This window comes from Pithys albifrons, chromosome 22 (assembly GCF_047495875.1).
Source record: "Pithys albifrons albifrons isolate INPA30051 chromosome 22, PitAlb_v1, whole genome shotgun sequence".
Classification (NCBI taxonomy): Eukaryota; Metazoa; Chordata; class Aves; order Passeriformes; family Thamnophilidae; genus Pithys; species Pithys albifrons.
The window spans coordinates 7,864,943-7,892,379 of NC_092479.1; the positions used below are offsets into that span (position 1 = coordinate 7,864,943).

Consider the following 27,437-nt stretch of genomic DNA (forward strand, 5'->3'; position numbering starts at 1 on the left):
GAGCGGCCGCGCCCCGGGCCGGGCCGGGGGCGGAGCGGGGCCGCGCCGGGCGCTATTTGGGCCATGTGACGGCCCGGCCCCGCTCGCCGCGCCTGGCGCCGGGAGGAGCGGGCGCTGCGGCTCGGCCTGCCCGCCGCGGCGGAGCTGCCATGGTCCGCCGGGCAGCCCGGGCACGGTAGGAGCCGCCGGGAGGGAGGGAGGGACGGGCAGGCGGGCGGTCCCCGGGGTTCGGCTCCGCGCTGCCTCTCTGCGCTTCCCTTCCCTTCCTTTCCCTCCGCTCCGCTCCCGGCGCGCTCGCTCTGCCAGCGGTCGGTGCCAGCTTAAGAGCTGTCAGGCTCGGGGCCCCACATGAGCGGGGCTGTTCCATCCCTGGGGGTCCCGGACTGCTGGAGATAACGGGGTGCTCCATCCCCGGAGGTCCCGAGGCCCCGGGGATAACGGGAATGCTGCATCCCGGGGGTCGCTGGGTACTGGGGATAACGGGGTGCTCTATCCCCGGGAGTCCCGAGGCCCCGGGGCTAACGGGGCTCCCGCTGCTCCCGGAGGAGCCCCCGCTCCCGTGCCGCGGGCTGGGTGGCTGCCAAAGGCCGGCTGGCGGAGCCGTGTGCGGGTTTGGAAAGCAAACACTGATAATGTCGGTTCAGATGTCTTCAAGTCGTTAAGGAAGCGGGTTGTTTGCTCAGTGGCTGTGGTTACAGCGGGGTCTCTGCAGCGCACCTTACAGGCTCTGATTGATATGTCTCTTTTCTCGCTACATAAACCTGTGCTAATACAGCGGGGACTTACATAATCCTCTATCTGAAGGACCCAGACTGTTGTTATGCAGAGAGCTCAGCCTTGCTGTAGCTCCAGCTGAAGTGTGCCATGTGCTCTCCTTATTCCCTGCCTGAAGTGGGCAGCCAGGCTGGCTCATGGCTGGTGGTGGCCATGCCCGATTTGAAACCTGGGAACTGTCTGAGCCCTGGTTCAAGATAAGGAAGTTTATAAAATTATTATAAAAATGGGAGTTGCTTCCCTGGAGAAAGATCAGCCCTTTTTTTCCCTGATAGCAATGCAGGATGACTTTATGAACAATTTGTTCCAGGAATAATCTGTGATTTTCCCACCCGTCTAACATCTGATTCCTGTGCCAGTGACTTGCAGTAACAGACATCTGGCTGTGAGATGGATGGGTCCAGCCTACAAGGATGGGTATTTCTGTGGAGAGTCGATAAGGGAACTATTGGGGAAGTGATGGAGCTGTGCCACTGTTTACAAAGTGAATGGTGGTGCTGAGAAGCACTGAAGTGGAGGAGCTGTTGCCCTGTCTCCTCCCTGCCCTGCCCTGTGCCAGTGGGTCTGTCCTGGCTCTCAGAGTTGTGATGATGGATGCAGAAGCAGCGATTTGCTCTTCTCCCCCCTCAAAGGCAGGGGATGCACTCCAGCAGTGTATTCCTCAGGGGGGCATCAGGTTGTTGCAGTCCATCAGCAGAGAGGGCTTTTGCAGCCTCTCTGCTTTAGAGGTTACTGAAGTGCACTCTAATGTGGTTTGGAGCTTGTTTGTAAACTTCTGTTGGATAATTCTGAGACATGGGCTTGTGTTCCAGGAACTGGCGAGCTGATACGTGCTGCCTTTGTGTGGAGGGAGTCCCTTTGCTGCTGCTGCTGGATGTGGAGAATGTGCTCTGCTTCTTGCTCTCCTGTGTCTGGGTTATTTTGGTTTTTTTTTCCCCTGGCCCCTGTTTCCTTTCCTCAGAAAAAGTGAAAGCAGTCTGCAAGAGTTGCTTGTCTTGTCAAGTCTGTCTTGTGAGGGCTAATTAAGAATTCATTAAGTTACTGGAATTAAAAATCTGTAGCTAATGAGCCAGTCATGACACTGTGCCAGGGTTTGTGACTGAGTGTAGACTGTGCTGACAGAAAATGTTCCAAGTCACAATGTATTTTTTGAAATATGTGAGATGTGGAAGGGAGTATGTGCTGTGCCTGTCTGAGGTTTGTCTCTCAGTCACATTTTGTGGCTGCTGCCACTGAATACACTGGGATTGGCACCCAGCAGGCTCTGAGAGGCCAATGCAAGTGGTGCTTGTAATTTTGGGCTTTAGTATACATGTACTGACTGCCTGTGGAGTCACTGAGGGCTTGTGTTGACAAGGAGTGAGGATTAGCTGGTGTTGGCAGGGAGCATCAATGAGATGATCTCAGCTGGGCTGTGCTTATCTTCATGTCCTGGGGAAGGAGACTTGGACATGTCTTAACTAGTAGAGTAATGTTGCATTGTAGCAGTGGAGAAACAGCTGGCTGGAGCTGCATGAATTAGCCTAACAAGCTGTGTTTGGGTATGAATTTCCCAAACCTGGTGTGTGTGGCTGGCTGTGGAGGTGCTGCCCTGCCCCTTTGTGTTTACAGGGGTGTGATGGATCTTGTACCCACAGCTCAACCTGCCAGGTCCCCAGTCAGACACTCGTTGCTTTCAGGCAGAGCCATGTGATGGTGCAGAATGAAGTGAGTAAGTGCCTGTCACCAAACTGCACTCCCTGCCTCGCTTTGCTGGTGGCCATTGCAGGATGGGCTCATGGCAAGCTGTTGACTCACTTCCAGTTACTAAACTGCTCTGGGCAACAAAAAAATCTTTCCTTGACTTAGTCTATGTGAGTAACTGCTACAGCTCCACTGTTTCCATCAATAATTGCTGGGGAAGAGCATAAATTGTCCCTGGCAAAGAGGGGTTGTGTATTACAGGTGATGGCCAAACACTGTCTGCTGAGTGTGAGAAAATACAGCTTAAAAATGTCCAAGCACATGGTGGGGAAAATGTGCCACTGTTATCTGTGTTTTCCCAGAGACTTCTAAAACATTGATTCCCTTTTAATCTGTAATGCTCTGCCCTCAAAGGTAATGCTTTGGGAACTCCTGGGATAAATAAATTGGCCTGTTGCATTGGTCAGAAAATTCTCTCCCAGACTAATGAGTGTTTTTCTATAGCAAACATAAAAATCCTCATTTTGAGTGTTAATTTGGTATGAGAACTGCCTTCTTCTGTAGCTGTGGGGTGGGATGAGCTGCCTCAGCTCTGTAGCTTGTGGGGGAAGGAAACCCTGCAGAGTTTCCCAGCAGGATTGGTTTGGTGTGAGGTGGATGCTGTGGTGAGGTCTGTGCAGAGGCAGCGAGGGAGGGACTGACAGGACAGTTCAGCTGAACCAGGACTCATGTCCTACTCCTGAGCTGAAATGGAGTAAAACTGAAACTGTGCCAGCCCAAGGGGCTGCCTGGGTACTGCAGGCTGCCCTGGCACAACTCCCTTCTCTGGAAACAGCACAGGGGGAAGGACAGTTCTTTGTATGAGCTCTGGACCTGGAGCAGTGGGATGAGCACATGCAAGTGCTGGGTGATGGGATGGGTGGCTGGGGCTGTCCTGATTGCTGGGGCTTTACAGTGCAGAGCTCTCCAGGCCAGCTGGTGCTTGTGACAAAGTGACAGTGTTGTGTGTGGCTTGGAGGGCTGAGTGGAGGGCCCAGCCAGGGACAGCTGGGGGTGAATCCTTTCTGGGTGGCCTTGCTTCGATCCCTCCACTTTGCACCAGGGGGTTCAAAAAGGGAGGAAATAAAGCTCATGCTGCTCTTGTCTGATTCCCTACAGCTGGGATGGACCCTGACCCCAGTTTGATTTAATGGGCTCTACCCTGTGGCCCCTTCTGGCAGTGGGTGGGAAAGGTGGGACGTGTCTTACCTGTCCACAGGGTGGAAGTGCCCTGGGGAGGAATGGGGGGCTTGGCAGGGCATCAGCTTCCCAGTGTTTCATTCATGTGCTAAACTCTTTGTCCTGCTCCCTTCTGGTTTTGTGTTGCACTGAAGCAGCATTGAAGATCAAATTTGTTTGGATTAGCATCTCTTTCTGATCTTAACAGAGAAACAGCCACCTGCCTTTGCCTGAGCTTTTTTCCTTAACCCTGGAGTCTTGTCCAATGACGTTTCCTTGTTTTATGGTTCTGCTACTTTTTTTCTCTTCCAGAACATGGAAAGACATGAACTGAAACAGTGTTGCTGCTGAATAATAGCAAAGCTTTTAACCTTAAAAACTCCCTGGGAAGAGAAAGCTTTTTAAGGGGAGAAAGAAGTGTGGGGCTTTCTCTTTAGGGAGAAAGCTTTTTACTTAAAAGCAAAAGCAAAACAACAAACCCCACCACCATCTGCCTGATTTCAAAGTGAGAGCAACAACTTTAGACTTGAGAGCTTTGGGGCAGAAGGTGGTAATGTCTGAATGGTGTGACCAAACATGGGCTTTTGCTTTTAGCCTGGGAGGGGAATTTGATGAAGCTTGTAAGTCAGAGCAGCTGTGTAGATGTTGGTTGGAAACTGCTTTCTTTGGAGAGTGGTATGTTATCAAGGCAGGAATCTGTCCTGAGGAGATCCCAGATGGGGCCTTGACACCATAAATGTACAAAGGCACTCGGTTGCACAAAAACTGCAGAAACAACTTGGTTCTAAAGAACGTGAGCCACAGATGGTGAACAGCCAAGAAAAGCAAGAGAGGGGCAAGGCCAGGCTGTTCTCTACATGAGAAGGCTACGCTGGTCTCAGATGTTTAAGAATTCTCAGTTTAAACTTTCGCAGACTTTGCTGTGGATAAATTCTGGCTTGAATGGCCTCTTGTAAATGAAGCTCTACTTAATGTAGAGATGTGAGAGGTGCCTGGGCACTAACTGTAGTGTCTGGAGGTTTGAAATAAGCCCTGGAGTTTGCCAAAGTGCAGGTTCTCCTGGGTAATCCATTGTCACATGGAGCTTCAGGATCGCTGGGTCTGTAATGCAGCAGCATCACTTCTCAGTGGGAAGAGAATAATGACTCTTGAAAAGCTTCCAAACAGGAGTCTTTGGTCCTTCCTGTGGAGCAGTTGGGACACTGGGTATGAGGCATGGATGGGGTTGTGCTCTGTTGTCAGCAGCTCTGCATGGAGATGATGCCTTTGGATGTACAGACTCCCCATGCTATTTTAAGGCTAAATCAGCCACCTCATTGCAGGTGGAGAATGAGGGAGGGATTGCTCTTTCCCAGGGCACTGGTACATCTGGCACTTGAAGTTCTAAGGGGTGCCCATGGAAAGAAATACCTAAAACTTTGTGGACCAGCCAGTAAGGGATAAGCTGAACTGGGAGAATCAGTGTCTGTCCTAGTTCTGTAAACTGTTGAACAGCTGCAGAAGAAACCTGTTGACCCTTGTGCTGAAAAGAGGTTTTGAGCCTGGGTGAATCCAGAAAGTACCTGGCTGGGTGCCTGTGGGCAGGAAATGCAGTTGCCTGGACTTTGTGTTCTGGGGTTATGGGATAGGCATGAGCTGTGCAGGCTGTGCTGTCACCCTCCAGCCCCCCTGCCAAGGTGCCTTCAGCACGTGGCTTCCTTGCCTGGTGTCCCACACAGTTCCCTTCATGTCCTGGGGTTGTCCATGTGGCAGTTGTGCACTTCCAGCTGGGACACAGCAGGGTGGGAGTGAATCAAACTAATGAATGTGTTCCATCCTCTGTGAGCTGGGCATTGCTTTCTCCTGTTACCTCCCAGCCTTCCTGGAGGGCTCCTTCCCTTGCAGCCAGGATCAGACAGGCAGCTGTAAGTGGTTTCAGCCCCAGCCTTCACTCTGCTGTTGATTCAGGCACAGGCAGCTCTCAGCTCGTGGCTTAGTTTGCAGCCTGAGAGGGAAGGGCAGGAGGGCTGCACACATGGCACTGATTCCAGCAGGATATTGCTGCAAGGTCAGCTATGTGGCACACGGCCTTGCCAGTGCACAGCTGCTGTGCAGAGGGTAAAAAAGGGGCAGCTGATCTGCTGTGAAGTGGCTGTGAGCTCAGGCAGTGGTCACAATTCAGGAGCGAGGGCTGACCAGCACCATAACCTGGTACTGGTTTTCCAGGTTGTGGGTTTGACCTGGTGTATGATGGGATGGGGAGGAGAAGAAAGGGCTGTGTGTGTATCTTGGGTTTATTAATTATTAAATGTGTCATTTCAGTGGCTGAGGTTCATCCTGGAACCTGGAGACTGTGGTTTCTTTCTTGAGAGCTGCCTTAGTTAATTAACCTTGAGATGATCTACTCAAGGACCAACAAGTTGCTAAATAGTTTATTTAACTCTGTGGTTACAAGAAGAAACTTTGAAAGGAATGGAGAGCTTTCCTGGAAGGTTCACTCTGCATGTTCCCAGCTGCTTTTTCCCTGTTCATTGGGGGTGTTTCTGATGCTCTGGGTGTGAGGCATGTCCAGGGGCTGTGAGATGTTGCCTTCCAGTGAGGTTGTGGAAGGGGCAGGTCCTGTGTGCCCACAGTGCCCACACAGGTCCAGATCTGCACTTTTGGCATGAGTAACAACAGCATTAAACCCGAGGCTTTATCTGGGCAGAGCCTGGTGTGTGTGGACACCGAACTGGATTGGCAAGAGGCACAGCTTTGTGTGTCAACACTCCAAGTGGGAGGGGATGAGATTGCCTGGAAGGAGCAATGGCCACATCTGCAGCCAGGCTGGGATTGTGCAACTGCCCTCCTGCTTTCTCCAGGGCCAGAACAGGGCTCTGGGCTGGGGAGGGTTGCCAAGTGTGCTGTGTCACTCCAGGATGGCAGATAACTCCAGATGTTTGCCTACAAGGAGCTCCAGTAACTGCTGCTTTGCTGAGTGTGTTCATTCTGAAGAGGATCCTTTCTGCCAGGTGTACTTCAACACTAACTTGGTGCTTGTATCTTTTCTAGAAGGATTTTCTGCTGTGCACATCTTCTCCAGAAAGGAATTTGGCTGTGACTCATGAGGTGCTTTCAGCTCTGAAAATGCAAGGCAGATTCTCTTTCTGCTTGTTCCTAAGCAGATTGAGTGCATTTTGCTTAAGAACAGATCATTTGACTGTTTCCACAAGGCTACTTCATCTCTATTTCTTAAGCTCTATTAATGTGTTTCAAACTTGGTTTCTTAATTGGAAACTTTCCATTGATGTCATGGGAGCTTTCTGTGGCCCACATCAAATATCTTGGTTCACCAGGAATTAAGTGACTGTACAAATGTTTATGTTAAACACTTATTTAGAAGGTATGTTGACTTAGGAGGACCTCTGATGAGTGTGGTATGTTGGGAGGATGGGTTGGCTGGGCAGTTTTTGTCTTCCCTTTGAACTCCCCCAGTGCTGGCAGCTGTTGGGTGCCCAGATAAGAGCCCAGCCTTGCTCACAGCTCAGGGATGTGTTTCATCACTGCTGCTTGTCTCTGAGAGTGGAGAGCTTTCTGAAGGGGGAGCCTTCATGGAAAGGACCCAGATGGCAGCCTGGAATAGTCACATCACAAGGCTCTTGGCTTGATTACAGGTGTGGAATTTTGTTGTTTCAGAGAGGAAACCCACAGTTTAGTCTGCTGAGAAGCCCCAGGGAGGGAAGGAAGAACATGGAGGTTCTTCAGACTCTGCTTACTCAGCCTTCTGTGGTGGTGTCAGGGCAGTTGGAAGGTGGAAACAGAAGGAATAAAAACTGTCTTAGCATTCCCTGTCACCACCAGACAGACCTCAGACACTGAGCAGTGGCCAGGCCTTTCCCTCCCTGCAGGAGGTTGTGCTTTGAGGTGCAGCTTTATTGGCTCACAGGAGGTGAGGAGGCCACTCGATTTACAGAGTTTAAACCAGTGAAACTGTTGCTTAGGAATGGCTTTCTGAGTGTCCCAGGGCAACTAAGGGGCAAAATTCACCCCTTGCCACTTGACCCAGTACAGAAGCTCCTGTGAACTGTGCTGTGCTGCTTGTCTTGGTCGTGGTTTTTTGGCAAAAACATTTGTTCTGCATTACCACAACTGCTATTTCCAGGAAAAAGGTTGCTCTGGGATATCTGGCTACCTGACAGTGCAGATGTCCTCTGAAGGCAGCAGCATGTGCATTCTTGCAGCCACAGTTTGGAGAATGTGTTTTTATCCATTTCATTTTGGTGCTTTCAGGTCTGATGTCTCGTTGTGCTTTTAGAGAGATAAAACCTTTGAGCAGGCTGGGAAGACTTTCTGAAACTGCTGTTGTGTGAAGCCTTTTGCTGGGTGATGGAAGGAGCCTTTTGGTCCCCCTGCCTGTGCCAAACCAGCCCAGCACTTTGCAGGGACCCTTCCAGGTAATGGTGAAAGCAGAATTGCCTCATGCTGAGCTCGTGCCCAGCTGTGCATTCATTGAGATGTGCAGTGTCTCTTCCTAATTATGGCATGTCCCAGGTCCATTATGTTTAAATACAGAGCCCAACCATGTCATTAAACTTTTTTGGCTAATGACAAGTCAGAGGTGCAGTGAAGCATCACCCCAGAACGCTCTGGGGAGCTGCTGAGTGTGTTCCAGTAACGCTGGCAGGGGGAGTTGTCTCTTGTGCAATGTCTGCCAGGAACCTCCTCCTGGTTCAGCACTTTGGGAGCAGCTGTGCCTTGGGGTGTGTTCCTGGCCCTGGAGGGCTCACCTTGCTGAGCAACCCCTGGAGTGGTTTGCTGAATGTTGACAAGCGTCTGTTCCATGTTTATGCAGCTCCTTGGTTGGGTTTTTGCTCACACAAGCACTGTTTGAGTTCCAGCTCCTGGCACTGCCCAGGAGTGAGAGGTGACACCTTTCTAGAGATGGCCATGGGCTGGGGCAGGCAGAGGACACTCTGCTGGCTTCGTGTTGCCTGATGCTTCACACATCAGAGGTTACATGAAGTGGCTTTCTCTGTGAGGTGCAGAAGTGACAGCTCTGACCTGATTCTCTGCACAGAACAGCCTGTGCTGGGGAGGCGAGAAGTGGCAGTGCTGCCTTCCCTTCTCTGCCGGATGCACTGGGAGCCACTTGTGCCCAGACAGTCTGGAGGTGTGTGGGACTCTGCTCCCTTTGTCTAAGGCAGATCCACAAGAAACTGCTTTTCCTACGGACACTTGAAGGGGGAAGAAGGACTTGGGAGCTGAGGGGGGTACTGTGGACTTGAGCAAGCAGAGGTGTTTGATGGCCCCGGTACAGCAATCTTGGTTTGTCTGGACACTTCACCTCAACTGCAGCAACGGGAGAAGAGGATTTGCATCTTCTTTCTGTGTTGCTGCATTCGGAAAGGGTTTTTCCACAGCTTTTGTTATGTTGAAGGGTGATTGTTGTTCCCGGATTAAACTTGAATAGAAAACGTTAAGGCTGCTGCCAGCTCTCTGTCACAGACACCTTTTATCTTGCATTCATCTCCTCCCAGCAGATGCTGCTTTCATTTCTTCTGCTTTTTTGCTACAAGAATAATTAACAGCCCTTTGATGCAGGGGAAGAAACTGTATTTCAAAGCAAAGTACCTACTTAACTTTGATAATAAAACTGTTGGGTTTTATCTTGAAGGTAATTCTTTGTTCCTTTGAAACAAATCTGAGGGTTGGGAGCTCCTGAACCTGCTCTGAGTGAACGTGCAGATCCTTCCCTGGCAACGTCAGGGACTGCTTTTTGCAGGGGAGGTGTAGGTGAAGCTTGAGCTGCTCGAGGTGAGGAGGTGACTGGGGGAGAAGGTGACAGACATGGTGTTGATGCAGTTTGTGCAGATGTTTCCCTTCCAGCAGGTTGTGAGCTGGTGGTGTCAGAGGTGCCAACCACACAGCTCAGGGTGAGGCACAGCAGGAGAAAGGGCTGGGGAGAACATGAGTCTGCAGACACTGCCTTGTGGTGGTGAAGCAATCTGTGTCCTCCAGCCAGACAGGATTGTTTTTCCCAGCCCACCCTGCCCTCTCAACCTTCCTGCCTTCAAAGACAGGAGGGTCATGTCAGCATCCAGCTTCTGGCTTTCATCTCTCCCACTTAAAGAGATGAGCCCTGTTCCTGTAAGGTGTGATACTTCCTAAAGGGTGGTGCGAGGGTTGTTTCCCAGGGGGATGTCAAAGCATTCCTGTGCTTACAGAGAGGACAAAGAGGGGGTAAGACTGAGCCACAGCATTGCCCTTGCAGCAGGTGACTTTGAGGAATGAAGAATTCCTAAACTTAGGCCATGGCTGGCTTGGGGAGTGGTCAGGGCATGGAAGAAAAGATGTTGTAATCATTCAGTGTGTTACAAGAACTATCTGTGCAGGTCATGGGCCCAAGATCTCATTTGAAAGTGGGTGCTGAGGGAAATGCCTTCTGAAACTGCCAGGTGTACTGGAGGAGACCTTGGAAGGCTGTTTTGCCCATAGGCAGGTGCTGGAGGCTCTGAAGGGTCAGAGGCTTTTGGGTTAGGAAGCCTAAATTGATCTAAAGAACCTGTCACAACTGTGTGATGAGCTCCTGCTTTGGATGCATGTGCAGGGGTTTGACTTCTGAAAACATCCTTTGTCTAAGTGAATGGAATGGTTTCCTAAACAGTGTGAAAAAGAAAACCTCACTTCCTCAGTGACTCAGCTGTCTTGTGAGGGTTTTGTCCTTAGTGGTGAAACTCTCAGTCTCCACAGACCTCAGGACAGGAAAGACTGTTTAAGCTGTGAAAGACCTACTGGGTCTTCATACACAAGAACTTCAATTCTGGTTTTTCCAACACTTGAGAAGCCCTGGATGAAGAGATGTGGGTGGATATGATAGAGGAGTGCTGAGGTTTTCCATGTGGCAAGGTAAGACAGAAGGGCTTGGGGGCTGAATCTGTTTGCATTGCCCAGTTATTCCCTGTGCAGTCTGGAGGCAGCTGGGACAGAGGGACTGAACTGCACTCTCTTCTCTGGCATTTGTTGGACCTGAGGGTTCCCATGAAGTTCTGCCTGAAACTGGCAGGTCAAGGAACTGCAAGGACTTGAACAGGGGAGATGTGTAACCCTAAGTATGAGAAGTTTTGTCCCTGTGCAGCTTGCCAAGCTTTGGAACAGGTTGCCCAGTGTTTGAGCTGGTAGAAGGACAGAGCTTGTTACTGATCTCCTCCCTTCTGCTGGAAGCTCTCTGTGGATTGGGTTGTGCTCCAGCCCTGGTTACAGGTTGGAAAACAGGAGCTATGCAGGTCTTTAACTGCTTTCAGCTCAGGGCTAAGAATGAATTCTCTGCAGTCTCGGGGTGTGATTGGCATCGTGTGTGATCAGGTGGCAAAGACTCAGTCAGGAAACTCATTAGCTCCTGCCTGAGGGACCTGCTTTTTCCTCCCTGATAAACAGGAGGCATGTGGAGCTGGGTGGGAATCTCTGCATCCCCCTCCTGTCTGGGGGGATTGCTGGGACAGGAGAGGCCAACACAGTGACTGAACACAGCCTGGAACAGGGAGGGTGAGAGGGATGGACTGGGATGCAGTTTGGGTGTTGAATGTGAGGAAGAGGATGCCAGCTGAGCTGGGGATGCAAATGTCAATAAACTGCAGAACTGGAGGAGAAACTCTTAACTTTTGCTTCCTTCAGTGTCAGGGACAAGGCGGGTTTTTGTGAGGAGGAACTGAATAGTGTTCTACTGGGTATCAACTATGGTGGGACCTGGAATGTCCTCCTCAGGAATATTGGTGGCATCTGTGGGCCTTTGTTCACCTTCCCCTTCCTCTCCAGTGCTCTCCTGTGATGCAGAGAGAGCAACACTTGGATCTTCTGCTCTTAGAGTGTCTCTGCCCTCCCTGGTGGGTTGGCAGTGCCATTGCTGCCCATGGAAACAGGGGAAGTGCAGGACCAGGGGAGTGATGTGCTCCAGGCTGAGGGGCAGTGAGGCAGGGAAGGGGCACAACTGCACATCCTGATTCTGCTGGATGTTCTGCCCTGTGCTCTGAACCAGAAGGGCATCCCCTCTGTGCTCCTGAGTGCTCTGCCTGCAGGGAGCACAGACACTGTTGCAATGCACCAGGAATGAGTTGTTTCTAGCACATGGCCCAGATTTCAGTGATGCTTTTTCTGTGTGATGAGCAGTACCAGACACTTGCACAACTTCCCCTCTGGCAGAGATGGATTTGATGTAGATACATGTGCTGAAGCCTCAGACACAATAAACGTATTTGAGAAGAACAGGCTGAGTAATCTGGTGCTTGGCAGCTGCTCTGGTGTGGGGATTTTTGCTTTACTGTTAGCAGTGCTTGGGACATCTTTAAATGAAAAGAGGAAGGAGACAGTGGCTGAGCAACCTTCGTGTTGAAATAGCTCAAACTACAAGTGGTTTCCTGACAGAAGGAATCCTGCTGGATTCTGTGTGTCTCCTGACAAAGTACACTCTTTGCTCTTGGAGCAGGGATTGAAACCACCCAATGTGCTTTATACTTCATGCTTTCAAGCCATGTATTTGAGAGAACACTGCTTTTCTGGTCTATAATACCCAAATCTGTGATGTAATGCTTTGGTTTGTGTTCTCCTGCAGGTGTCAGTACTTGGTGTGTACCAGGTGGCTTCATTCAGCTCTTGCTGGGCTCTGTGTTCATGGAGGTGTTGGGGTTGCCTCATTCTGCCCACTGAAAACAGCAGAAAACTATCCTGGGAAAAACTGGCACTTCCAAACCAGCCCTTCCAGCCATTGGGGTACCATGGTTTGGCTCTCCAGCCTGTGACAAACCCCACCATGTGGCTTCCCCCATTTCCTCAAACACAAAGCACATGAGAAAGGTCTTTGCAACTTTGCTTCTGAAGGACAGCTGAACTAGAGGCTGCCCTGCCATGGCCTGGGAGAGGACAGCACAGGAGGAGCTGGGGGGTCTCTTTGCTCTGCTCTGCTCTCACTTGGGAAGGAGGCAGAAGGGAGGCTTTGGTAGGTGACTGCTGAGAGCACAGATTGCTTTTAGTGCAGCTGCTCCAGTGTGAAACTGCTGAGACTCATGAGCTGTTTGTAGGAGAAAGAAGTGCTTTGTTACCAAAACCTTTGTCCTGGTGGCTTGTGCAGTCAGAGCCCAAAAAGCACTCTTGATCCAGGGGTGGAAACTCTGGGCAGAGGTAGAAACATCAGGCTTCATTCTTTCCACCCACTGCTCCTCTCCCCTTGTCCTGATTAGCAGACAAAGCTAATGAATCCAGAGATGAGGGATGGACAGTGGGCAGTGGAGCCTTCAAATCAGTAAGGAGGGAAATAGCAAAAAGCAGGGAGTTCTTGTGCAAGAGGGTGGCTTATTATGGATTATGTGGGGTTCTTTAATGCAAATAGTTCTGAACACAAACACTTACTATTTAAAATTTATGATGGCTTAATTGCAGAGGAAATGCCTTTGTAAATGCAGCCTCTCCAATGGCTCCAGTGCTGGAGGGAAGGAGGCAAGTGTGGCAGCTTGGCCAGGTCTTTCAAGTGCTGCTTGGTTATAAAACTGGGGGTTGTCCTTGTGGTGTGCCAGGCAGAGATTTCAGCCTGACAGGGTTTGAGGTTTCCTCTGGGAGCAGTGATTGTTCACATGCAAAATTTGAATAAAAATGCAAAAAGCAGTTCAAGGTGGCTGGACAGGGACAGAGGGGTAAGAAATGTGACCCTCTGGGCATGTGGTTCCATGGGACCTTTCTCCCTGCTACTTGTGTGATTTATTTCCAGTGGCACTTGGTCTGCAGGCAGATCATTGAGACATCTCTTGAGTGCATGTAATGAAATTGGAATTGTGAAAAAACTGTGCCTTTTGCAGGTGACTTCAGCAGTTGGTGTCTGTGCTGACCCAGCTTTTCTCTCCTTGGAATAAGCTCTGAAACACCAGGGCTTTTTTTTCTTAAGGTAAGGACTGCACTGAAGCAACCTGGGAGCAACTTCCCATAGTTGTGTCAGGCTGCATTTTAATACAGGCAAACTGCATCCCCAGAAAATGGATTCTTGGCATAAGCAATGAGGAAAACCATCACCTGTCTGATGGGTCTACCCTGGAAATGGTACCAGGAGCTAAAAAAATGCCTCTGCCAAATGTCATCAGTGAGATGACAACTGTTAGATGGGAAGTACATCGTGCCTGGTCCAGCAGACATTTGCTCTGGGGCTGCTGTGCTCCCTGAATGGGTGTGTGCTGAGCCTGCAGAGAACCTGCCATGCTGGTGGAACATGTTGTGGCTGGAGTGTTGGAGCCTCAAACTGCCCAGCCCAGCGCCTGAGCTGCAAACAGGCTGTGCTGGGATGGTGTGCACAGCACACTGAGTGGCACAGGGCCCTCCACAAGGGCACAGGGCCCTCCACAAGGGCACAGGGCCCTCCACAAGGGCACAGGGCCCTCCACAAGGGCACAGGCCCTGCAGTGCCCTGCTGGTTTTCCTCTGGTTCTGCAGGGGCTGCATTGCTGTCTCTGTTCCACATCTCGCTGTGCCTTCTCCCAGGAAGGGAACAGCGTGGATCTCCCTGCTCCTGTCACACCATGGACAGGTGTTGTCTCAGCTCAGACCCACCTGCCAAACCACTGCTCTTTCCTCCGAAAGGATCTCTCTGGAGTTCAGATCTGTGGCACAAAGATGAGCTTGACCCATCTGATCAGCAGCAGTAGTTTGTCCCCACTGTGACCTGGCCACAACTGTGGCCTTGGACACCAGGGATGGCTGCAGTTCATTGTATGTGTTGGTAACTTGGGAGTCACAGGTCAGGGCTCACACTTTGAGGTGACCTGACTGTCACCTGAGCACTTGACAATCAGTTTGTGGCACCAAGCACGATGCAGATGCTGAATTCTACCTGGAGCCCAAGTTCATCAAGTCAACCTTGTAGGTAACAGCAGCCTGTGAACACTTGCTGGAATACAGAGCTGGAAAACAGCACTTCACCAGCTGGCTCCAGGCAGATACTGCAGAGCAGGAAGTTGGAGAGGAGCAAAGGGGAGAGGTGTGGGGAAGGTCAGTGCTGCAGCTGCAGATGTGGGACATGGGAAGGGACTCTGGCGACATTTCTCAGTGTTTAGCCAAGATGCAGAGCTGTCAGTTCAGTGTGGGATGGTAAACTCAGGGCTCCATCCTGCCTGATGGGAAGAGCTTTAATTGCTGCATTTCTGGCCAGTTCATCAGCTCTTACTCACTGTGAATGCTTTACCACAGGTTCTCTCAGGCTGTGGTCAGTTGAGCATCCCTTCCTGTGCCATGTGGTGCTGCTCTCTCTGCAGGACAGCTCTGTGTGTGCAGGGGTTCTGCAGTGCTCAGAGCAAACCTTGTTGTACAACCAGAGCAAGTTGCTCAACTCCTTTTAACATCTGTGTATTAAACCACCAGTAAATGAACTTTTTCCAGCCAGTCCTGTTGTCCTGCCTGGCTTTGTAAAGGCCACACAGTGTGAGGGAGTGTGGAAAGGAAGGGACACCCCAGCTCAGAAGCCACTGTGCTGTTGGCAATGCAGAGGTCTGAACTCAGCAGCACTGATGGTTTAACCTGCATGGCTTTCTGAAGCTGCTGCCCTCAGGAAACTCAGGACAAAGTGTCCTCAAGGTGGGTTTGGAAAAGGTACAAAAGAACTGCTCTAGAGCACTGCTCTGAGTGAGCTGAACCAACACTGCCTCGTGCCAAGAACATAAAGCTGCAGGCAAGTGGCTGCAACCTGCTCTGAGAGGCTGTTTGAGAGAGTCTTGGTTTGTGCCTGGGCTTTAAGGTACAGTTGACATTCATGAGCTGCCTGACACAGAGCTCTGAAGAGCCTTTGACCTTTACAACATCCCCTGAACTTCCTCTGTGAGGAAAACCAGCCTGGCTGTTTGCACTGAAAGGAATACCTTGGTTTCTCTGACCCAAAATTGCCATTTTATAACCAGCCTTCTATAGGGGAGATCTCAGGCAGGAACTTGTGGAACTCCTTTTGTCTGAGTTGCTTCCACCGTTACAAATACTTTGCAAAGTAACCTCTCTCCTGTTGCCTGGTGGTATTTTCTGCTACATTATGCAGCACTGCAGTTAGGAGGAACTGCCTGGGTAGGTGGACAGTGGAAATTTGCTGAAATTGGTTTCTAGTAAGCAGCTTAGTTGAGGATGTGTGGTGGTTGTTACTTCAGGTTTTGGTTTACTCAGATGTGCTGCTCTGAGTAACTTCAGTGCTTTGTTTTGGAGAACCAGACGCTGGAGAAATGGTGTGAAAGGGCATGTTGCCTTCGTCATGCAGCCTTCTTGCCAGTCACACTGCCTCCAAATGGCAAAAATAGCCAGAGAACTTCAGCAGAAGCTGTTTGAATCATCCCAAGGAGGGGAAGGATGGAGAGTGATCACACAGACAAGCTGAGTCTTAGTGGCTGCAAGTCATGGTGATGATGACATGCTCCTGGCTTGCTTGGGCAGAAGCCTTTGCTGGTGTGTCTGAGGGTGGCTGTGCTTGTTCTGGCTCCTGCTGTGCAGAGAGCAGGGCCCTTGGTGCTGCTCAGGAGGTGGAGGAGGCTCTTTGCTCAGCAGGGCAGTTGTAACTTTGAAGTCTCAGCAAGGTAAGCATTGCCAAAGCAAAGCACCTTGTTCTCCCCATCCCTGGCATGTCTTGGGCACAGTGACTTGTCAGGGGCCTCTTACCCTGCTGGAGGACTTTCCTCCTTGCTGTTTGCTGGGACAGTGCCACCTTTCTTCACTCCTTCTTGCCCAACCTCCCGTGCTCTCAGTGATTGCAGTTTCACTTTTGTGGGGAGGTCACCCAGCCCTGCCAGCACCTCACCCTGCTGAGCCAAACTGCTCCTGCTGCTCAGGAGGTGGGGCTGAGGAAGCTGCCCCTGTGGCAACCTCTCCACGTGGGACAAGGCAGCAGGGAGGCTGCCAAACCCAGTGCTGTGAACGAGGGTTGCCTGCCCAGTCGTGATCTGAGCAGGTTTGCAACACTCCCAACTGTGCTCCTGTTCCTGCAGTTCTGTCATCTCTCCTGGAGCTTCTTGGTCTCTGCTAACACAGCCCTGGAAAATTTCAGCAGCATAGGTAAGCTTTCTTTCCCCGAGGTTTAATGAGTGTTTAGTGGGGTGGGAAGGGTGCTAAAGCCAGAATGCCGGTGGAGTGATTGCATCAGCACTGGAGGGGGTGTCCCAGCCCTGCCAGAACCAGATTCTGAGCAGGCAGGAATCAGGAAGGCACAGAGCCATCAGCTGCTGCATTTCTGCTGCTGGGAACTGACAGCAGGGAAAACTGGGTGTCCTGGTTCCTTGTCCTGGTAGAGGCACGTGAGTCTTCATCCCTCTTCACCTCAGTTGTGTTGTTGCATTGCTGACCCATCTTGGCTTTGGTTATGCAGAAGGTCTGTGTGACCCAGGGGTCTGTTCTCAGCCCCACCAGGGGGGGAGAGGGAGATCCCTGGCGATGAAGCCCCTCCTGCAGAAGGGTGTCTGGGGGCAGTTTCTGCCATACTAGTTGTGCACATCTCTCCCTTCTGGCAGGTCAGTCAGCTCACCAGGAGTGGTGGGGCTCCTTTGGCTGTTGCCTTGCAGCATGAACATTCAGCCCAAGAAAATGAACCAGGTTTACTTCATGCTTTTCTAGTAAAATCATGGAAACATGAGCAAAACTGCAGTGGTTTTTTGGTCTGGGACTGTCTGGGATCCTCAGTCCAGCTTCTAAAGCTGTAAGCAAGTAAATCACCATGTGCAGAATATATATTTGCTTTTCTTCTCCTGAGGTGTGTTTGAGGCTGGAAATCTTTAGGGTAGGGCTCTGATTCATTGCCTGTGGAGCACCCAGAGCCTGGTAGGTGTTTAAAGGTCTGGCCTCTTATCTGTAGAAGTCCATTAATTAATACTATGGGGAGGAAATAAAGCCACAGTAAACTGACTTGAACAAACAGACTTAAAGTAAAACTGGATCAGAAATGAAGGAGTTTAAGATCCTTCAAATATTCTTGTTGATGCTCCAGGCAGGTGTCCTGTAGGTGTTGAGTTGCAGAGCAAGGGAGGGCCTGTGAGCAGCCTTGGGTTTTCTGAACTGAAGAGAGAGGTTGGACACCAGCTCTGCTCTGGCATATACAATATTTTCCTTGAAGGGCTGTGTTCTCCCTGTCTAACAGCAGGGGCTTTGCCTTCCATTGAGATGTCTCTGTCTCCTGCCTTGATCTATTTGCAACAAGCAGTTGTTCTGAAATCTGGCATGTCTTTGTAGTGTGGCAAATTGCCTGCTTGCTCTGAACAGCAAAATTGAGGGGAGGTCTAATTCTCACTGAAAACAGCAGTGAATGCTTTTCTCTGAGACACTCTTCTAATTTCATTCCAAAGCTTTTAAGCCCAGAAGGTTAACAATAGAACTGAGAAATAGCATGGGAGCAGGACTGAGCATCCTGGGGATGAGCCTGTGTCTGTAAAGCAGAGCAGAGTTGCAACAAGCCTGAGCTGTTGATAAGACAGATAAAAGCACTTTCAGTGTTTATATTTGTTCTTAAACCTGGAGCAGCTCAAAGGTTTTGCAGCAGCCCATTCCCTGGCATATCTTCTCATTTATGCCTGGCTGGGTCTCCTATCAAGCTGCCCAGGGCATTAATCCAGTAATTGAAGAGGATAAACTTTTCTGTCTCTGTCCTGCTGCAGGGAAGTGCCTGTGTTGTCTTGTGCATGAGGAGGTTTTTCCTTTCCAAATCTGAGGGTGTAGCTGTGCTTCCTGACTGCAGGGCAAGGTGCCACCCTGCAGCTCCAGCCCGGGCTGTGCCAGGAGCAGCAGAGCCAGCTGTGGCAGCAGTTACTGCCCTGCCCGAATAAGGAGCCGTGTTGCACTTGAGTCTTGGCATGTGGTGCTCAGTGTCTAACCTGCTCTCGCTCCAATCACCCCCCTGGTTCCAGCCCTTTCCCTTTCTCTCCCCTGTGCCCTCTCCCAGCTGTCTCTCACCGAGGTGATTCCCTTTCTGCTGCAGCCTTGGGAGAAATGTGATGAAGCTTATGTTGGCAAAAGGCAGAGAGTCATCATGAACGAGGCATTGTTTTGCTAATGAAGGGCACAATTGTATTCTCTTACTTCTCTGGAGCATTTTGTGTTTCAAAGAGGTCTGCACCAGCACTTCTGCAGTCTGGCACTCTGCTTTGTTTTGGTTCTTGCTTCCTATGCTGTGTTCTCACATGGACTGCAGAGGAAGTCTCTGCCTCTCCTCCTTCTGCCAATGTTTAGTTCCTTTATCCTAATCACCATTCCAACAGCTGAATTTGCCTGTGCACTTCCATGTGTACTTTAGCCAGTCCCTTGTTGACAGCCTTTGCCCTCCTGCCACAGGCCTTGGGAGTCACAGGTAGTTCCCCTGGCGCTTTTTGGAGCACGGCCCGTGTTCAGGGGAGCACAGCCCATGATCAGGGGAGAACAAACAGCCCGTGCTCTGGGGAGCACAGCCCATGTTCAGCAGCCTGATGGTTCTAATCCCCCCTGAGCAAATGACTCACACTGAAACATTTTAAAAACAGTTGCTCCAGGTCAGCATAAGAAGCTCAGCCAGTGCCAGTTTTGGCTTGTTCTTGGGATGCCTTGGTTTGAGATCCTGCTGTTCCTCAGCTTCCAGAGCAGGAGCCTGTGCCCTTAGGGCTGGAAGAGCCTGTGAGCCATTCATGGGGCTGACCATGGGCTGTGGGGCACAGCTGGGTGCTGTGCTGTGGGAGGGTGGTGCACTGGCACCCAGGGGCTGCCATCCCCCCGCTGGGTTTGCTGTTACTGGCTGGTTTGCAGCTGGTGACCAGCTGGTTCCCGTGGTTCAGGACCTGTCTGGATGTTGTGGATGGTATTTATTTAACTTGCAGGATGTCTTGGTTATCTTAGCAGCTGATAACATGGTTGGACATATTTAAATGGCATTTTGTCTCTGTCAGAGCCAAACATCTGAGGTTCCTGGACAGCTGGAAATAGCTGTACTGCAGCCTGTGCATGGGGATGCAACGCCTAAAGAACTTTGGGCATTTTCCTCTCCATCCTTGGGAAAAAGGAGAGAAGGAAAGGAAAAGTAGTCTTGTCTCTTTACTTAAGAATTAGCTCTCTGTTCCAATGGCATTCCTTGGACTGGTGGTGAAAACCTGGAGGGAAGCTGCTGAATTGATCCCTGACCCAGGACATACATGAACCTTCCCTGTCACCTTCTCACTGAAGCCTTGCTGCTGATGTCCAGTAATCTTATTTTTAAACCAGATCTGATTCATGCTCTGTTTTTTCTGCCAGATGAGGTCCTTGGTTGTGAGTAAGTGTTGTGACTGTAGCTGGCAGGAGTGCTGCATGATTGCCTCACTTCAGGAAATGTTAAAATAACACTTTTTTTTCTTAGAAAGCTCGTTTGCTCCCCTCCCACTTCTAATTCTCCTAATAGCTGCCCCCAGTTTGGCAGCTGCCTCACAGAGGGTTGTTTGTGTTGCTGAGTGAGAGCAGAGACACTTCAGTGGATGCAGAGCTGGAGGAGAGGTACACAGAGTGAGCTGGAATCTCTAGCCAAGCTGGCTTAAATGCTTTAGAGGCTTCTCTGAAATCTGGAAGGAAAACTGCTAAACTGTGAGAAGAATCTTGCTCCTCCCCCTGGACTCAGTGACTGAAACTGGGGATTTTTTCCTCTTGGAGAAGAGAAGCTGCCCCAACTGAAGCTGCTCATTTGAGACAAACCTTACAGCAGGTTTATCTGCTCCTTGACTGCAGGAACTCAGGGGGCCTGAGGGTACCAAGAGCTGCTGGAATGAGTGTCCCTCAAGGCTGGGCCCTACAGGTTGTGTCTGCTGTTTTGGACTTGCAGTCAGGCCTCCAAGGTACTTAGCAAAGCTTTAGAGGGGTTGAAGAGAACGATCTCCTCAAACCTGTGGCAATGGCTGCTGGGTGCTGTGCCAGGCCATCCCACCCTGCTGGTGGGAAGGAGGGACAGGTTGTTGGGGTAAAAGATGAATACTGTGCTCTGTGAGTGTGGCATACAAGGCTGTGTGTGCTAATGTTTAACCTGCCTCTTGTTTTTCTTTCCATCCATTAGGCAATACTGAGGGGTGCACATCTTGACAGGCCTTTTCCTCAGGGCTGGATGACAGCAGGAGCTGCCAAGGTGAACCCATGAGCCCGTGAGGAGGCGAACCCAGGACACACCATGGGGCAGAAGGTCACAGGTGGCATAAAGACTGTGGATATGAGGGACCCTGTGTACAGGCCACTGAAACAGGAGCTCCAAGGACTGGACTACAGCAAACCCACCCGGCTGGACCTGCTGCTGGACATGCCCCCGGTGTCCTACGAGGTGCAGCTGCTGCACTCGTGGAACAACGACGACCGCTCGCTGAACGTGTTCGTGAAGGAGGACGACAAGCTCATGTTCCACCGGCACCCGGTGGCGCAGAGCACCGATGCCATCCGGGGCAAGGTGGGCTACACGCGGGGGCTGCACGTGTGGCAGATCACGTGGGCCATGCGCCAGCGTGGCACCCACGCCGTGGTTGGCGTGGCCACGGCCGAGGCGCCCCTGCACTCGGTGGGCTACACCACCCTGGTGGGCAACAACCACGAGTCCTGGGGCTGGGACCTGGGGCGCAACAGACTGTACCACGACGGCAAGAACCAGCCGAGCAAGACCTACCCCGCATTCCTGGAGCCCGACGAGACGTTCATCGTGCCCGACTCCTTCCTGGTGGTGCTGGACATGGACGATGGCACGCTGAGCTTCATCGTGGACGGGCAGTACATGGGCGTGGCCTTCCGGGGGCTCAAGGGCAAGAAGCTGTACCCGGTGGTGAGCGCAGTGTGGGGCCACTGTGAAATTCGGATGTGCTACTTGAACGGGCTCGACCGTGAGTACAACCCTGGGTTTGTTCAGTGCAGCCTCACTGGGGCATCCTCACCTTTCTAAAGAGGGCAGTGTGGGGGTGACAGTTTGTTTGTGAATCCTCTGATGTCTGAGGGAATCAATAAGGGAACTGATCTTGAGGAATTCAGAGTGTATCCTTGAAGGAAAGCAGTTTGGAGTGCACCCTTCAGCAGCAGAGAGCCACCTGTAGACTGTGGGATACTTTGGAGCCAGTAGAATGTTTCCATGTGTGCCTGGTGAGCTGACCAACCAATAGTGTGATGGCATGTTATATACAAGTGTAGATAAAAGGTGCAGCTGTAACTAAAAATAAACTCTTAGCTGTAAGCCTTCTGGTCAAGCCTTCTGATGCTGCTGTGCCCAATCTCTTCTGGCTGTCATTAGAACCCCCCTTACCCCTGCAAATGGTGACCCCAACAGGGAGGGCCTCCTGTCAGCAGGAGGATGGCTGGATACAGCTCGGAGTCCTTAGTGGCTCACACAGAAATTTGGCTGTGCCCGTGTCCTGTTAGCAGGGGGCAAGCAGGGCTTGGGTGGGACAATGTGGTGGGAGAGGGCGATGCCACTTGTCTGACCAGGGATGGCAAACTCTTCTATATTTCTACCAAAGTATCAGCAAGAATGTTCTTCTAACAGTTGCATCATTGGCAGGATAGTTTTGGTGTCTCTTTACAGAGAACTGTCTGAGACAGCCCCTTCCTTAAATGGGTAATGAAGGGACTTCTAAAATCCCTTGCAGGCAAGAATAGGAAAATCTGTCCCTAGCTAAGAAAATGTCTCATCTCTCAAAAAGTGGCTCTCATCTCTCATTTCTCTGCTTCTCTCAGAGCAGGGTGTGCTCTTTCCTAGCGAGGGGCTGGATGTTGTAGTCAGCCCAACTTGCATGCCAGGCCTTTTACTAACAGGCACATCAATCTCTAGCTAAGCTTAGTAATAAATTTGGCTGTCCAAATGTGCTAAAGTCTGTTATCTCTCACAGTCAGAGGTTCCCATGGGGCCAGACTGTGACTCAGTCCTCTGGGTAGGGTGGAGGAGAGAGGTGAAGGAAGTGGATTAAAATCTGGATTTATGCTGTTAGTGAAATAAATTTGGCAGAATTGATGTGGAGAGTAGTTTTTCCCCTGCATTCCAGAGCAGCGTCTGCCCAAAGGCTGTAGCATGTCAGGCTCCTTTATGTTTGCTTGAGGTGTCCTAATGCTGGGCCAGCAATGGCAAACCCTGGCACTGCTGGCACGAGGTACAACAAAGCTGCCACTGGGAAATCTGAGCTGTCAGAATAACCAGGAAAGCCCTGCCAGGGGACAGGAGCAAAATCCACAAGTGCTTTGTGAAATACATTTCCCCTCAGCAAGACCAAACAGAGCTGTTGTCAGAGCATTTTCTCCCCAAGAGCAGGAAGCCCAGACCCTCCTGCCCAGCAGTTTGCAGAGTGGCAGCAGCTCCAGGAACCAGGTTTGGCTGAAGGGGCAAAGCCAAAAGCTGCAGCTCCCTCAAAGCCAGCGAGTCTGTGGAGCTGCTGGCACTGAACTGCACTCAGCAAGGAAATGGCCACCCCCAGGCCTGGCCTGGGTGTAATGTGCTCTCAGCACAGGAGTGAATTGTGGGCACGAGGCCAGCAGTGACGGGATGTGATCCTGGCCCGGAGAGAGGGAAGGTGTCTGGCTCGGAGCATTCTGAGCACTCACCAGCAGCCCTGGCCAGTGACTGCAGTGCCTGTGAATGGAGGGAGCTCAGATAGGTCTGGGCTTTCTCTTTGGGTCTCCTGTCAGACGAGGTTATCAGTGCAAACTAGAGGAGGATAAAGTTCTTAATCTCTGTGGAAGATCCTCTCCTTTTAAGGCCGTTAAACTGAAAGGTATTTGTTGTGTTAATGCCTGTGGGCTCTGAAGGTCTGGGTGTCCCCCAGGATGTGCCTGGACGATGCCTCTGTCCCAATTATCTCCACACAGAGCAGGCAGAACTGGGGCAGGCTCTGAATGCAGAGGGTTTGTAGCCCAGTGGTGTAAGAATAAACCCCTTTGGGAGGTGCCAAAGGAGAGCTGCCAGTCACAGCCCTCCCTGGCAGTGGCACAGCCAGGGCAGAGAGGGGCAGCCTGGCTGCAGGGACCTGTCCCTGTGGCACAGGCAGCTCAGGGCCTGAGGCAGATCATGAGCAGGCAAGGCCAGGGCTTGCAGATGTGTCTCCTTGTGACACGGAACATGTGGTGGGGCTTGGACAGCCCCAGCACTGCCCTGACACATCCCCTGCTCTCCACCCAGCCCTCAGTGCAGCAGAGGTGGGCATGGAGAGGGATGAGCCCTTGGGAACAGCACAGAACTGCAGGAAAACCACCCCACTGCAGCTGCCCCTGGAGGAGGTAAAGGCTTGTCATCTACCAGAGGGAAGGAGTGGAAACAGCATCAGCTCAGCTCTGACTGTGAATGTGAGGAGGAGACAGACCAAGTCAAACCTGTGTTTCCTGACTCTGTTACCAAGTCTCTCCTCAGCTAACAAACCCTCCTTCTCACAGCCTTTGCCAAAAGGTAGATGAAAATTGCATTCTTCCCCCTCTCCTTGGAAGTGTTTTCTGCACGGAGCAGTTTGGCTGTTAAACTTTCCTGAAGTACAATCAGGAGTGACCTGATCAAACAACACCTTCTGGTTGAGATTTTCAATGTTCCCTTTAAGCCTGGAAGGAAGGGACTTGTAGCCATCTTGTTGATGGAATGAATTCTGGTAAAAAAATCACTAACATGACCATGCTCAGAGAAAATAAGCTTTCTCTGTCTCTCATGTGTTTAAAAAGCTGCATGAACAGTCAGATTAATTTTGCTCATGGTAGTAGAAGCTGGAGCTGATGGTACCTATCAAAGTTCCTGAAAACTGCAGCTTCTCAGCTGAGCTCATCCCATGCCTGTGGATGCTTTCAGGTGTCTGTTCAGCCCAGGATGTGTGTGAGGGAAGCTCTCTGAATGTGCTGGCAGAGCCCCCAGGCTGGCAGAAGAATGTCCCCTTCTCTGCTTTGGGATGTCTTTGTGTTTTCTCTGGGGGGAGGAGAACCCCCTTAGGCTTGAGCAGCAGGTTGTGTGAAGGTGAGCTTTGCCAGCCTCAGCAGCAGGAGCTGTGAGGAACTGATGTGTGTCCCTCTGTGCAGCTGTGATGTGTTTGTTGTCTCTGGCTTTGACCTCAGGCCCCTCTGTGTTGTGAATGACTCCTCAGCAGCAAAGGGCCCCATTTGCCACTCCTGAAAAACGAGTATTATCTTGTTCAGTGTTTGAAGTACAGGATGCAAAAAAAGATAGCCAAGGGCTTGTATCCTTCCCAGGTTTGTGACACAGGAGGGAATCCTCTCGTGGGAAATGTCACAGTGCAAGTGGTGACAGGAAGCTTTGACAGTTGGCTTTGTTTTCCATGGGAACTGTGTGGTGTAAATGAGGGGTTGACAGCTGTTATCCCATATTTTATCCCATATATGACACAGATCTTGGTGCTCTCGGGGTACCCATAGCACGGTGCACTCACTGCTGCAGCCTTTCTTCAGTGACTCTTACAGAAGTTTCTGACTACTGCAGAAAGAGGTATAAGCTAGAACATGTTCTGACTCGAATGAGGGGTGTTGCAGAGGGATAACTTCTATTTGAGGGTTCTGGTGTTGCTTTGTTCACAATGTGTGGCTCTAACAATGCCCAGAACCCTCGTGCTCTGCAGGTGCATTTGGTGAGCTGAGCTGATGTGTGAGTGCTGAGGGGTTTGGGTCCTGCAGACATGCCAGGCATCCACTTGCCCTGCTGAGTGTTTTCTGGGGGATTTTTAGAACTGGCAAAATGAGTGTGTGTCTTGTGGGGTGAGATGTTAATGTCTTGGCTCTCTGTTCCCAGCTGAACCACTGCCTTTGATGGACTTGTGTCGGCGAGCGGTGAGGCTCGCCCTGGGCAAGGAGAGACTGAGTGAGATCCCTGCACTGCCCCTGCCAGCCTCCCTCAAGAGTTACCTGCTCTACCAATGACCTTTGTGGCCAAGGACAGAGCTGGAGCCAAGGCAACACCTGGGAGCTGACCCATGGGCTCTCCACCCTCGTGTCATCGCTCCTGGTGGGACTCCTCGGCCAAAGCGTTCCTGCCACTGCTAAAGCCTCCAGGTGCCCTCACTGACAAGCTCCCAAGGAATCCTTGTTTCCCAACCGAGTGTTCTGTTCTCTGGAAGGCACTTCCCCAGCACACTTCCAGCAGGAGCTCTGTGCTTCTCCTGAGCAAAGCTGTGCTGTGTCCCTTGGGTTCGAGGGCCAAGAGGGAATGAGGTTTCTGTGCCAGCTAAAGGGAAGAACAGAACCTGGGCAAAGGGAAGGCATTAGGAGTGGGAGTGTTGAGGCTGGGTCTGGAGAATGGAAAGGCATGGGATGGCCAGCAGAGTTGGAAAGAGTCTGGAATACCAAGAAGAGTTAATTGCCGAGTTTTTGAAAACCAAAAACAAAGTAAAAAGTACAACCCCACGCCCTGAAACACCAAAATGAAGAACCCTCCCACCAGGACACTTGTGGATTTGGAGAAGGAGGTTACATTGCTGATGTCTGTATCTCTGCTGGGACTTCTCACCACGTTCTAGTGCTGTTTCACACATCAGGAATCCTGTGTTCTTGGTTATCACCATTGCTTTCTCCTGCTCCACTCTCTGCTCTGCCCCTTCCTGGTGGCTCTGACTCAGTTGGTTGAACAGTCACTGTGTCTTCACCTGCCTTCTTCTGACTTCAGACTGCAGGGCTTAGGCTGGGGCCAGCAGTTCCTTGCTGGTGTGTGGACAGGGAAGGCACAAACCTCCAGCAGGGTGCAGGAGATGCAGCCCAGCTGTGTGAGCTGAGATTTGCTGCACAGCCACAGGTCCTGCCACCTGAGGTCTGTTCTCTGCACAACCTGTGCCTTGGTAAGGCTTTGGAGAGACACACTAATATGTTCCTCTAATGGCTGTGCCAGGGAATTCTCTTCTTGGATAAGCTGCTTACATTCATCCAAACAGGCTCCATTCTGGCCAAGAGCATCAGCAGAATCTCCATGTAACTGTGCAGCAGGAATAGCCCTCCCTGTTCCCTGCCTGGGGTGGGAAGTTGTCCCAGAGGAGGTGGTGGCAGGGGGGGACCATCAGCAGGTGAGACATCGAGGAGGAAGTTGCTGCAGAATGTGACTTGTGAGACTTGGCAGGGGCCAGAGGGGTGATCTCCAGGCCCAGCAAGAAGAACCTGGACCTCTGCAGAGCTGGGGACAGGAGGGAACTGCAATAAACAGGACAACAATTCAGGCAAAATCAGCACATCCCAAATAGATCCTCACCTCAGTAGCCAAGTAAAGAGGCTGACACTCCTTCACTAGCAGGAGCTGCTCTCTTGACCTCTCCACAGGTTACTATGCTGCCTTTCTGGGGTTATTTTGCACATTTCTTTGTCTTGAAAAAATGTTTGTGTGGTTGGTTTTTTTGCTCTTGAGTTATTCCTTCAGTTCTGTGTAGGTACAAATGAGTTTAGTTGTTGAAAATGTTAATATATATATTTGTGGTGTATGTATAAGGACATGTTTTAAACAGCTGCTGTAGGGTACCTTTTTTAAAATAAACTACTTGCATAGTATATTTTTTAAAGCACAGAATTGGTGCCAAGACTGGGTGGGGTGTGATGTGCCCCTTTTTTATTCTAATATTATATGATTTTTTTTTTCAGTGTAGGGGTTTGTACTAGTTTCTGTTGCAGGGTGGGACACAAGAAAATTCAGTGTGTGTGGAGCCCTACTTGGTTGCCTTCAGCTTGAACCAGTGTCTTCCAGAACTGCAGGGAAGTTGCTGAGTTCTCCCTCCTCCTAATGCTCCTCATGCTCCCACATTTCCCTCTCTCCTCACTTCACAGGACTTTGTACAGTTTGAAATCCTGACTTTCTATTTTATGATTGTAGATAATACTCAGTAACCCAATAAACTTTATTAAATATT

General features: G+C 50.9%; 1 protein-coding gene across 4 annotated transcripts; it reads left to right on the forward strand.

Annotated features, from left to right (window-relative positions):
• On the forward strand, window positions 1-27,437 carry SPSB1 (splA/ryanodine receptor domain and SOCS box containing 1). Of its 4 annotated transcripts, XM_071575592.1 has the most exons (4): window positions 1-175; window positions 16,623-16,689; window positions 20,666-21,470; window positions 25,346-27,437. In XM_071575592.1, exons 3-4 carry the CDS (start codon window positions 20,777-20,779, stop codon window positions 25,471-25,473), a joined length of 822 nt encoding a protein of 273 aa, XP_071431693.1. In that variant the 5' UTR covers window positions 1-175; window positions 16,623-16,689; window positions 20,666-20,776; the 3' UTR covers window positions 25,474-27,437. The 4 variants fall into 4 exon arrangements, with proteins under 4 accessions (XP_071431693.1, XP_071431692.1, XP_071431695.1 ...); XM_071575591.1 differs by lacking the exon at window positions 16,623-16,689; XM_071575594.1 differs by lacking the exons at window positions 1-175; window positions 16,623-16,689 and adding an exon at window positions 16,981-17,002.